We start from the raw sequence: 12,531 nt of genomic DNA, 5'->3' as shown, positions 1-12,531 counted from the left end.
GGGGACACGGCCGGGCGGCGGCCGACGCAATCAGCCCAGGAAATGGGTGGATTTTTCCTCGGCTCCGGCTCCCCGCCGCCCCCTGGCTGCTGACAGTGAGGTCTGCAAACCCCAGTCGGCCAGAGGAGTTGGGATGGAGTGACCCGAGGAGACAAATCACCGTCCCCTTACCATAAAAACCCGGCGGCGGCCTCAGCTGGGCACACTGTCCACTGCCCTCCATCCCCGGCTCTTCTAGCCCTCCTGATCCGCACCCTTCTCAGATTCCCCTAGGCCCGCCGTGGGGACAAGTGCTGTCCCTGGAGGGCCGGCGGCATCCCAGCTGCTGGGGTTTTTTGTGCGGTGGGTCCCGGCCAGCCGGGCAGCCTCCTTAAGCCCATATGGGAGGAAGATCTTTAGGTCGGCTCCGCGGGGGTCATCCGTGCAAAAAGGAAAGCGCCGCTGTGGCCCAGGGCAGGCAGCCGCAGTGCCCCAAAGCTGGGGAGGAAGGATGCTACCAGCCACTCCCGCGCCCCCGGCGTGTGGGGCTGCAGGCCAGGGCACGGAAGCCGGACGCAGCCCGCGGTGTAGGGGATGCAGGTGTTTGTGGCGGGACAGGGACCGAGGCTCTGAGGTCGAGGGGCGTGGGCTGGGAGGTGGAGCTGTTCTCAGGGCTCCCTGTGTCTCTCGCAGGGTCCAGGCACCGAGGAAAGGCAGGCTGGCGCCCGCTACCTTTCCAGCCGGCCCTCCCAGGCGCCAGCGCCAGGACCGAGGCGCCCAAGTCCCTTCGCCAGCACAGGCCTGCCTGGGTCAAACGCTTTAATAGGGCTTTCAAATTCGTAAAGGCTTCTAACAGAGATGAAAGCCGCTTCCTCCGAGCCTTCCATTAAGCTTCCCCAGCCACTGGGAAGGAAAGACCCCCCCCCCACCCCCAGCTCACTCACTATGCTTTCTTCTGCCTGGGTGAAAACTAATCTCCTTTCCTGGGTGGGAATTTGAAAGCCAGACCTCGGAACGGAAGGAGCGGCCTCCCTGGGCCCTGCCTAAAACGAACAGGCACTTTCCTATGCGTGGTCCCTGTTCCAGAAGGGATTTCAGTCACAGTCGGGAGGACTCTGGCCTGAGTGCTGGGCGTCAGACCCGTGCTAAAGGAGCCATCGGATGCTTCCCCGATAGGCGTGCGACCGGCGGCGGGGGCCGACTGGGCGCCCGCAAGGCCCAACTGTTGGGGACGGGCGCCACCTCCCCGTGCAAGCTGGTGCTGCAGGCTCGCGGGGCGGAGCCACTCCCAGTTACACCTGGCTGGTGCGTTCCAGTCCCCACCTCCCTATTTGCCACCCATATTTAACACAGATTCAGGGCCACAAGTGTTGCCTGCCCAAATCACTTCCACTCACTTCCCAAGATGGAAAGACAAGGACCACTTATTTTGCTGGGACGACTCCAGGTCCAACCTGATCCAATCCACAGAACTCTCAGGTCATTTCAGAAGCCACAGATGATTTCACAACTGCTACTTGCAAGATGTGAAGTAGGGTATGCTACAAATCCCAAACCGGAAACAACACAGATGCGACCTGGCATTCCCAGGCACTTGCCTCCCTGGGCGCTGTGCCTGAACCCAAACTCCCCTACCTTCTAATGAGGACCACCTCAAACTGTTCACCCCGGTCTGGGCTCTGTGAGACCTGGCACCAGTGTAATCAGTCTTCCTGCACCTCAGTTACCCCATCTGCAAAATGGGTTTAATAACAGTAACTTTCCTTTCCAGGGCATTTTGTGGATTAAATGACTTAGTTTGGGAACAAGCCTGGCACCTTTTAAAGGTGATTGTCACCTATTTTGCAGAAAACAAAACAGACTCAGTGAGGTCCTCAGGAGAGTGACTTGCAGAAGCTAGTGACAGAGCTTGGTTTCAAAATGAGAAAACCTTTGCTGCCTCTCTTAAGAGCTGCTACTGGCCAAAGACCATCCCGAAGAGATGCTCTTGGTACAGATGTACAAACGTGGGGAGGGGCATGAAAACAACTCCAGCAACGGGAGCTACACTGTAGGAAAGTTAAGGTCAATAATGATTTAAAAACTCTCCTTTCTGAAGTGATGGACCTTGCTAATTAAAAAAAGAAGAAGAAAAGAAACTCTCCTGATTCTGAAGAACTTATAATTTGGCTTTATGTCAGTAACATCCCTGAGGATTTAGAACTGCTACTCTAAATTTGGAGGGCACCAACTTGGCTGGGCTCTGAATGGAGGAAATTAACTCCAAGTAGTTTGCAATGATGACAAGCTGCTCGACAGAGCTGCTGGGGGCAATAAGACCAGGAATTGATGAGCTACCTTCAATCCCACTGCTGGCCCAGGGATGCTCTCCAACTCTCCTGGGCACAGGCAATTAAGGCATGGCCTGGAGATTTGAAACCCCCTATCCTATTTCTTCTGAGCTCACAATCATGTTGGGGAACCAGAGGTATATGGTTTCCCTAAGTCATGGCTGAGAAGCATTCTTTTAAAAATGTAGTTTGGGGTTACTCACATCAAATTTGCTAAATACGAACCAAGTCTTGCAATTCCTAAGATCTCTGGGAACTAAGGTCAAAGGATTTTAGAGTAACGTAAGGAAAAGATGACCTCCACCCCCCACACCCTGATATATTTAAATCCTAATCATTGTCTTTGATGTTTATAGAGAATAGAGAACTGAATCCATATATGGTTCTCAGCCCCCTGGAACATATAAATGGAACAGGGATGTGCAGGGGACACAGCATTGCACCTGGGATGCGAACCTGCACCTGAGCTGCTCTAACCTGCACCTGAGCTGTTCTGACCTGCACCTGAGCAGCTGTAACCTCCACTGAGCTGCTCTAACCTGCACCTGAGCTGTTCTGACCTGCACCTGAGCAGCTGTAACCTCCACTGAGCTGCTCTAACCTGCACCTGAGCTGCTCTAACCTGCACCTGAACTGCCCTTACTTTCACCTGCTTGTAATGCCCTAGGAGCTTCTAGTTAAATCACTTCCAACTGTTCTAATCCCAAACCAAAGTCTTGTCTGGTTCCTGAAATCTGACTCAGTGGGGTGACTACTGCCTTCAATGCATTTGAAAGGGTCACCAGACAAGGCTAGAGTACGGTAATCTGATTTCTGAGGCTACCTGACATTCCAAAAGCAAATCATGGATTGCTGAAGAATGAAGGTATTTGGATTAAAGGATCCACAGCTTCAGCACATCCACGGTGTTCTTAAAGAGAAATTTAAATCCCGATTTCCACATGACTTCTCTTTCAGCAAAGGCTCACTTCTACCTGCCACTCCGAATAATCATAGTGATACTGATGGAGCAGGCCCTGTACCCCCGACCGTACTGGGGATTTGCATGCATGATGTCACTTAATCCTTACTGAAGCCCATGGGGTGGTGCTGTTGTTGACTCCACTTACATATGAGGAGTCTGGGGCTTAGAAAGGGGACAAGATCTTTCCAAGATCAAATGGTGAGAACTTCCAGAACCAAGCTCCAAAACATGGTGGCCTCCTGTCTCTCAGGTGGCCATGGTCAAATCTCATGAATCCCAGAAGTAGAATGATCTGCGTGGCCACAGATGCCCTGAACACAGACACAATTTCCTGAGCCACAGAGGCTCCCTAGGGGACATTTCTGCCACAGCATCCCTTGGCCCTTGCCCACCAGTCCATGGGACATCCTCCCTATATGTGTCCTGTCCAGTCTTTGGTGTCAGCTCACCAACTGACAAGTTACACTGGCCAGCTCTCTGTCCTCACACCTACCCCCCACAGGCCCAGATCTCAATGGGTTTTGCACAGATTCATCAGCACTTGTGAAAACAAGGATAACAGCCTCCACACCCCTGAGTTTCACACTCTGAAAATGAGGGCTGGTGTTACGTAACCGTGAAAAGATGCTCCTGCTGAAAATGCTGCCGTCCTCACAACAGACAGACACATATGGAGTGTTAGAAGCTGCCTGTGATGCCCACGACAACCAGGCAGTGAGCTGCTGTCACCTCACGTCAGAACAGCAAGGCCCACAGGGTCCCAGAGCCAGGGGTGGCACTTAGAGAGAAGCAGGGCTCTGGAAAAAGGGACATCCCAAAGGACAAAGCTGTGTTGCCCCTTTGCTGTATGAAAATATACAAACAGCTTAAGGGGGCAAGGGAGGAGAAAGGCAGAAAAAGAGAGTGAAAGACTGAGAGGGAGGGACTAAGGAAGAGGGCAGAGAGAGAGGGGAGAGAGCGAGCCATCGGCTCCCACGTGGAGCCCCTTCTGCTCCACCACCCTGGCAGTGCCGCTTTTGTTCACTTTCTCTGCTGGGATGCCACATTCTTGGAGCAGGCAGCCTAGGAGGAGCCACGAGTCCCCTAAGAACTCTCTTGGAAACTGATGGCAAATGTCCCCCTCATTCTGCCTCCTCCGTGTCCCCTGGGTTCGTAACTGGTGAAGCATTATTGCTCTTTACTCCCTTCCTGAGAGAGGATGTTCATCCTGGCCTGGCTCTGTGCCAGAGGCTTGGGGCTTGTTAGCACAGCAAGCAAGGGCTGGGTAGCCAGGAGACCTCACCTCCTCTAAGGGCTCACCCTTCCATTCAAGGACTGCTTCCTCCCAGGGAGAGCAATGCACTGACCAGTGGCTGTCACAGGGGACAGTTTTTCCCATCCAGCCACAACCTGCAGACAGCTGACTGCCCACAGCCCCTGACCACCCTGGGTCCCTCATACGGCCTACGGCAAGTCCCACACATCCCCCACCGTGCTGCCTCAGACTGGCTCTCAGCCTGACCGTGGGGGCCATAGCCCTGTGTTCTCTTAGCTGCCACAGAAATAGGGCCCGATTCTGGGAGTGGGACAGGGATGAAATAATTTGGCAGACACATCACCCTCAAGACTAAACTCATGGTTTTCAGGGCCCCACAAACATCCCTGTTTCCTGTGCTACAGGGGAGGGAACTCACCATAACTGGTTGAGGACAGTCTGGTTTCTGTGGAGTTAAGTATCTGATCTGGACGTGAACTAAAAGATGTCACAATTATAAAAGCAGCTGAGAGTCAACCCTGGACCCATCTGGGTGTGTAGCAAACACCCAAGGAAGCAGCAGAGGCCTTCGGTGAAGACTAAGCCATCTGCATCTGGAGGATACCTGGCCTCCTCCAGAGGACTCTGCACACACCTGCCCACCCTCTGCTAATTGGGGCCTTTCTCCCACACAGCAGGGACTCGCTTGGCCTCAGAAACATTTTTTTAGCCACCGCTAACCAACACTGGTGTTGTCTCTGCAGAAAACTCCTGTTTTATCATCCTTGCTGTTGCTTATGGAATAGAGGACCCCAGCTCCTTCCACTTCCTCTCCCCTGTTGCCAGTCACAGCTAATTCATCTAATTTAGCTTGTGGATCAATGGGGCAGGGCTCTGAGGCTGGGCAGCCCCAGGAATAGGAGCTCCTGTGTGTGAGTGAATACGTGTGTGTGCATGCGTGTGAATGTCTGTGTACACATGCATGTGTGTACATGTGTACATGTGAGTGCATTGTGTGTGTGTACATGGCATACACGTGTGCCTGGCCTGCATGTGTTTGCACACGTGCATTTGGGTGTGTGCACACATGTGTATGTGTGCATTTTGGTGAATGCATGCGTCTATGCTTGTGCATGTATGTGTGTGTTTGGGGGCCAGAGGCACAGGGATTCACATACCTGAAAGCAGAATTGTTGACACATGGCCAGCTCCCCATTTCTCGGAGTCCTGCTATGCTGAGAACAACACCCTGGGGATGCACTGAGTAAAGTTTTTACAACACACCTGTGTTTTCTCTTTGACCCCCACAGATGCCCAAAGCATCACCTCCGGCACCTTTCAGACCCACTCCTGGGAGTCATTCTGTGTACTAGAGAAATCTCCCTGTGGTTAGAATTCCCTAGGGCAACTCGCCTCTCTGCTAAAACTGCAGGTGCACCAGGATTGCTTCTGGTAAGGATCACGGGTGAGCGCAGTTAGCCTGCTGACTGGAAGGGGACAGGGGTCCAGCTTCTTCCCCTCTCTCCCTGGGCCCCTCAATCTCCACTCTGTGCAGTTATTTACCCTCTTAGCAGAATTTCAACATCATTGAACTGTACATAAGAAATACACAGGCCGAGTCCCGGACATCTCCGTGGCATAATTTAGTAGGTGAGTCCACGTATTTTAAGCATTACTGGAGGCCACAGAAGCCACATCACCAGCTATTACCCAGCCAGTGGTCATGAGCTTTAACCTGGCGCAGAAGAAGAGGAAGCAGAGACCCACCCACGAGGAGCAGCCGCGAGCAAGGACGACCACACGTGGCCAAGCTGGTTCCCTTCCCGTCCTTCTAGGTGTTGCGCCCAATGTGCCAAATGCAGCAAATGATGTCGCTAGAGCTGCAGGCATTGAGAGTCAGCGAGAGGCCACCTTAGCTCAGTGCCTCTGGCTCCTGTTTCTTCTTAGATCTCAAGTTATCAATCAATGCTGGGGCGTTCCCTGGGTAACTCCCCATATTACTTCTGGGAGAGCAGAGGTGAGGAGCCTGAGCCAGCACTCACAGACACCCCTGCATTTCTGAGGGCTGCGGTGACCCGCCCAGGCCCCTGATGCCCATCCCAAACCCTTCCTGCCTGCCCTCCTGCTGCCCCTCTGAAAGTAAATCTTCCAGGTCAACAGTGGCAGAACATTTGGCCTCGGTTAGAAAAACACAGCTGAGTAGCTCTCTGGGGAATCTCTGCAGAGGTCAGTGACCAGCATGACCAGACCAGGCCCTTCCGTTTTACTGGTGCTCAGCGACACTGAGCTGCTTTCTGTACTTTTAATTTTCTCTCTGTCTTAACAAGCACCTGAGCTCAGGTTTCCTGGGCGTCAGACAGAGGTGGGACTGCACCTGGGCTTCTCACTAATTTGCTGGGTAACCAGGCAGGTGATATCACTCCCCAAGTCTCAGTGTTCTTGTGGCAAGAGTGAGGACAGCAACCCAGAGCTGTGGGGATTATTAGGACATGGTAAAGCCCTCTTCTTCTGCACCAGGTTAAAGTTCCTGTCATGCAGTTTGGCACACAGGGAGCACACTAGCCCTCGGCATTGGTAATATTTCTCTAGGCGGGTTAAGGGCGGGGAATTCCTCCTACATATAATAATCTGAACACAGAAAGAGATATGCATTTTTGCTTTCTGTTTTCTCCCCCCTTTCCCTCCATCCCACCATGATGCCAGGGGGGACAGCACTGATGACTGCGAGTGGCTCTGCCGTGGCAGCAACCTCATGGTGGCTACTGAGTGTGCGCAGCATCCGAGGCCCATCTTTCAGAGCTGAGAATTGGCTGCTCTCCCCATCAGCCGGGCTCACGGTTGCCATGTATCTAATTCAGTTTAGCTAGTAATTAGTTTTGTATTACTTTACACGGTGATGTTAATACTGATTACAGGGCCTGATAACTTTAGTAATAAATACAACTCGAGGCAGAAAATTACCTTTCTTTCTTTTGATTGGGGGAGGTTGAAATCAGCAGAATGAGAAGCAAATTGCTCTGGGAGATGAAGCAGCTGCCTCTGGTGCCGGATTTTCAGTTAGTGCCCCTGCCGCACCCCTGTGGCCTCCACCAGCCCTGTCCACACATGGCACAACACACGAGCACAGTCCGAGGCTTGCTCACGCCTCCGTGCTGGTGCCTAGACTGGCAAACAGCTCACCACACCTTGGAACCGAGCATTCAGTAGTCACTCTCAATAAAGCCTGAAGGCAAACAGTTGGCACTCAAGGCTGTGCCACATTCATTTACAGCTTGAACCCCACGAGGGACATCCAGGGGTGTCACATCATTAACACCAGCCCAGCCTGGGGTGTGCGTTGCTCATGAGAAGAGCTCCACATTAGTCTTAAAATGAGTCGAATACCCTCAACACATTGTCAAGCATTGGATATGAGAATCCAGGTCTCCCAGCCCTTCTCCCTACTGTGGCCAGGGCTTACTAATAGAGCAAGATGCAACCTCGGCCCCAGACTGCACATCACGCCTTCTCCAAAGCTCTCTCCAGCGCTGAGACAGAACTCTCTCCTCCACACCCTTCCACAGCACGTGGGGTACACAGTGCTTGCAGCGCTCAAACAAGCCAGCAGAGCCTCAGGTCTTCCAACAAAGCACGCTCACCCTGGATGCCTGACTGTAGGTTTGGACCATTCAACACTGTAAGTCCAGATTTGACTGAGTTCAATCCAAGAAGTTGGTAGCTGAGAGAGGCTTATCAAAGGAGAGGATGAGTGAGTGAAAAGAAGAATAGGATTGGGGGTCTGTAGCTGGAAGATGTCCTAGAGAATCATTCAAAGTAAATGATTCTACTTTAATCCTTGTTTACGAGGACAGAAGTTCATGCTCAGAGAGGTTAAGGGCCCTTCTCAAATTACCCAGCTAGTGCCTAAGTGGGATCGTGGCAAGAGCAAGACAACTCGGTTCAAGGTCATTGTTACAGAGCTTCCAAGCCTGGTTCACATTATTGCATGTAAGGAACATGCTTCTCCCTAAGGGGGAGGCTGAAGGGGGCTGGGGAGAGGCTTGTAGCTCAGGGAGCCCCTGCTCTGGCTCGGCTCCTGAGGGCTGAGAGATCAACCCTCAGCTCCCTGGCCAGGAAGCTCAATATGATGCCACCTCACCTTGCTTCCCACAAGGCATAAAGTAACAGCCTCTCACTGATAATCACAGAGCAAAACCATGTAAAATGTCTTTCTGTCTAAGGACAAAGTTCATCTGGCCCCACAGCCTTGCACACAGTAGGCCATCAATCAATGGCTGGCATCGGACTGAGTGCCTCATCGTAAGCAAGCTGTCAGAAGAACAGATGGCCCGGCCATGTGCTCCACTCCCCCTGCCTGTCTGCCTGAATCCTGCAAGCAGCATTTATTAAGAGCAGGTAAAATCTATACGTTTCCCACTCGTTCCCATTTTGACGTATGCTGGTCTATGAACATAGTGGCCCCAGAATGGTGTATCCCTGTCCTTGGTAGGACCTAAGAGCAAGAATGTGGCTATGGAGAGCAATTTACCAACAGCGGCTGTGGGAGACAAACACCAGACAGCTCAATCTCCCTTCCCTGAAGCCCGGAGGTGTTTCTTCATTCACTCACAAATGAATGAAGTGCTCAGGTCACCCAACCACGAATCACATTGGGATAAAGAAAGCCAGATTCTTGGATATGGATGTCCCCAAACAGCTTTCAATTCAGCTCACACCTCACCCACACCCACTCCCAACCCCAGGCTCCACCTTAGAGGTTCTTGCTAAAGGCGAGAGTCACCAGGCTCAACTCCAGTGGAGCCCACACAGGTGGACTCAGGGCAGCCAGGATCGCAGGAGCTGGGCACCATGCCAAGCCACTCTCTGACCCCTTCCTTGACTCAAAAAGTTAAGATGATGATTTTAAATAGTGAGACTTTTCTCCAAAATTCCACCACCACTGGGGCTAATTGGCCTTCAACACAGAATTCTGAAAGCATGACTTTCACGGGCTGGCCCAGGGAGGGCAAAGCTGGGAGGCGAGGGGGGAAGGTGTCTCCTGCTGAGGTGAGGGACATATTCCCCTGAGAAATCTTGAGGCTCAGCCTCTGAGGCAAACAAAGAAAACAACATCATTTCCCTGTGGGATCCCAGGGCGTCAGTGACCCGGGGGAACTGACCAGGGTACTGAAGGCAGCCAGCTGGCCCTGTCTCCAAAGCCTGAGGGTGCAGGTGTGTGTGCACAGGGCTGGCTGAGGTCCGAATGGCCAGCACCTTCAGCACATCTCAGCAAACATTTTCACCATTGAGACATAGCTTCTAACTGGAGTTGAACCAAAAGTTTCTCTCCAGAACAGGGGATCTTTAAAAAAGACATAAAAAGGAGGGCTTATAGAGAAAGGGCAACTCGTGGTCTGGGAATGGAGGCGTAAGGATACCTAGAAGGCTTAGAGGTCCCTTAGGGACTGCCACTTCCAGAGCCATCAGAACTAGTCAGCTCTCTGCTAAGATGTCTCTCCATAAGACACAGGCAGAGCCCTCGTGGGGCAGCTCGCCACTCGTGGCGACCCGTACAGCCCTTTCCTGCAGGTTTATCCTCATCTCTGTGTGTGTGTGCACACCCACACACGCATCTGTCCAGCCACAGTGCACAGCCACCACCCCTCGGCCAGGCCCTCCTGGAGCCGAGAAAACTTCTCTCCCAGAGGCCATGCAGAACCTCCTGGGGTGGGGGACTACCCAAGTGTCCAGGCAGCACCCAGGCAGAGGGGTTCTGAGGAGCAGTGGGATGACAAAACGCCACTGTTGGGTTGGGGTTTGGACTGCACCCCTGGGCAGAGCCACGGAGCCAGCAAGGGCTTCCAAGCCAAACAAGGGAAGCTTGTTCCAGCGTCCCCTCTCCTGTGGTCCTTCCCTCCCATCTCCTCTCCTTTGTTTCCTCCTTTATTCCCACAGAGGGAGAGGGAGGCAGGGGTAGGGACAGGAGGGTCGGGACAGCTGGGGCAACTAAGGCTTGACACCGGCTGCCGGTTGCCCACTGCTTGGACCTGCAACTCCAGAGGGCCAGAGTCTCCCAGCTCAGAGTGTGGCACAGTGACACCATCAAAAGGGCATTTTAATGTCACTCCTGAGCAGTGAGGCTCCAGGAGCTGTCAGATTGTTCCAGGTACCCTGATGCCAAAGCAGCCCTCCCAGCTCAGTGCTCTCAGACAGCCCTTCCCCTCCTCCCAGACCTGCCAGCCCTAAGATGCATTTTTAAAATGGAGAATACCATCCAGAGACACGTTCTCTATTGATACATTGTTCAGGGGAAAATAAGCCTTCTTGGAATGCCCAGTGGTCCCCAGCACACACCACTGGGTTTGTCACTCACACCTCCTGCCAGGCATGTGGCCACAGCCCCCACCCCCCACATTAAGCCAACAACGAGCCCCAGCCCACACCTGCCACCCTTGTAGGCAGGTCTTGGGTGGCACAACTGCCACTGACTATTTTAGGGAGCTCCCAAGGGCAACATTATGCCCAAAGGGAGGGGTGTGTGTTAGAGGGAAGGAGTTAGGTCCCTCTACCTGAGAATGCCTCGGGGCTTGGTTACCTGGCTCTCATGCTTCCCTCAGGTGAAAACAGCCCAAGACCTATGCTGCCTTTGAACTTAGCCGGTATGGGGGCCAGCACAGCCCCCCACTGGGCCAGGCCTGGAGGGAGCACAGTCTCCTGTCAGCCTACACCCTCCCTACACCCAGGTCGTCCCGAGACTCGGGGCCCCTCCCCAATCTCGGGGCTCAGGCGCTGGGACAGGGGGCGCGAGGTGGCGCTGAGCCTCTCCCGACTTCGCTGGGCTCCCTCGGGGCCAGGCTGGGCGCCTGGCAAGGAGGAAAATGGCGTTGGATGCACGTACTTGAGTGAGTTCAGTGCCCATCAGGATGAGGAAGAGGAGGCTGAGGAGCTTCCGGGCCGGTTGCATGTCTCTCTGCCACCTCCAACGACCTGGCACACAGGGCCCTGGGTGCTGGCCGGCCGGCGGCTGCGTGGACGCGGGCGCGCTCGGGCTCCGACTCCGCGGGCTCCAGCGGCGGCGCCTGGCTCGTGTTCCCAGCGCCGGATTCAGCACCCGGAGCAGGCGGCGCGCGGGCTCTGCTGCGCGGAGCCTCCGCTCTGCATATTTATCGCGTCCCGGTTCCGGCGCGTCTGCCTCCCGGGCAGGGCTGGGCAGGGCTGGGCTGGGCGCGGGCTGCGCCCTCCTCTCCCCCTCGCCTCCTAATGGCTCCCCCGCGCGCCTGGCATTGGCGGAGCGAGGCGCGCCTTGCAGAGCACGAACGCGCGCTCGGCTGCGGTGGGTGCCAAAAGTTTGCTCGGGAAGGGGCGGGGGTGGGGGTGGCGCGAGGGACCCGCGCCTTGATCGCGCAGGGAGGAGGAGGGCGTCGGCAGCCGGCGGGGAAGCAGGCTGGGACAGGATGTGACATCAAAAAGGCGGGGGAAATTGAATGGGATAGAGAACTCCATCCTGGCCACGGAGCCAGGCGGGCTCCAGGTGCTAGGCGGGGGAAATTGAATGGGATAGAGAACTCCATCCTGGCCACGGAGCCAGGCGGGCTCCAGGTGCCTGGGACCAGGATTGAGGGGTGGCCAACGTTGAGACTCGGCCCTGGGACAGCTAGTGGACCACAGAGGGGAGCACACATGACAGCTGCGGACAGGTCTAGGGTGTTAAGTCTTCTGGTCTCCAGGAGTTACAGGAGACAAAGCTGAACAGAACCTTAGAAGTCACCCTTAAGGAGGTAAACAGGCTCAGAGTTGGGACGGATGTTTCCAGGAGCAGGGGTCAGAGAGGAAGCCAATACTGAGATCCAAGTCTTCTGTCCGGTGAGGTGGTCAGCATGGGCGACCAGGGAACCAGCATTAGATGTGAGGTTCCTGCCCCCAGGCAGGGTATAGATGAGGGTCTGTCTGTGATCGTGGGTGTGGAAACACACATGCCTGTTAAGAATCCCTGCCCTTGTGCACTGGGTTGCACCACTGCTCTGCCTGGCCCAGACGTGTTGCTG

General features: G+C 54.4%; 1 protein-coding gene across 1 annotated transcript in view; it reads right to left on the bottom strand.

Annotated features, from left to right (window-relative positions):
- OLFM1 (olfactomedin 1) overlaps positions 1-11,936 on the bottom strand; it is a 38,930-nt gene extending 26,994 nt beyond the window's left edge. Inside the window, exon 1 of the mRNA XM_003794864.2 lies at positions 11,385-11,936. Within this exon, the coding sequence (XP_003794912.1) occupies positions 11,385-11,450 (66 nt within the window). The 5' untranslated portion in view covers positions 11,451-11,936. The remainder of the gene's footprint in view (positions 1-11,384) is intronic.
- Positions 11,937-12,531: the final 595 nt, after the last annotated feature.

This window comes from Otolemur garnettii, unplaced genomic scaffold (genome assembly GCF_000181295.1).
Source record: "Otolemur garnettii isolate 467f Iridium unplaced genomic scaffold, OtoGar3 scaffold00087, whole genome shotgun sequence".
NCBI lineage: Eukaryota > Metazoa > Chordata > Mammalia > Primates > Galagidae > Otolemur > Otolemur garnettii.
The sequence above is the reverse complement of the archived record's forward strand: the minus strand, read 5'-3'. Positions and strand labels throughout refer to the sequence as shown.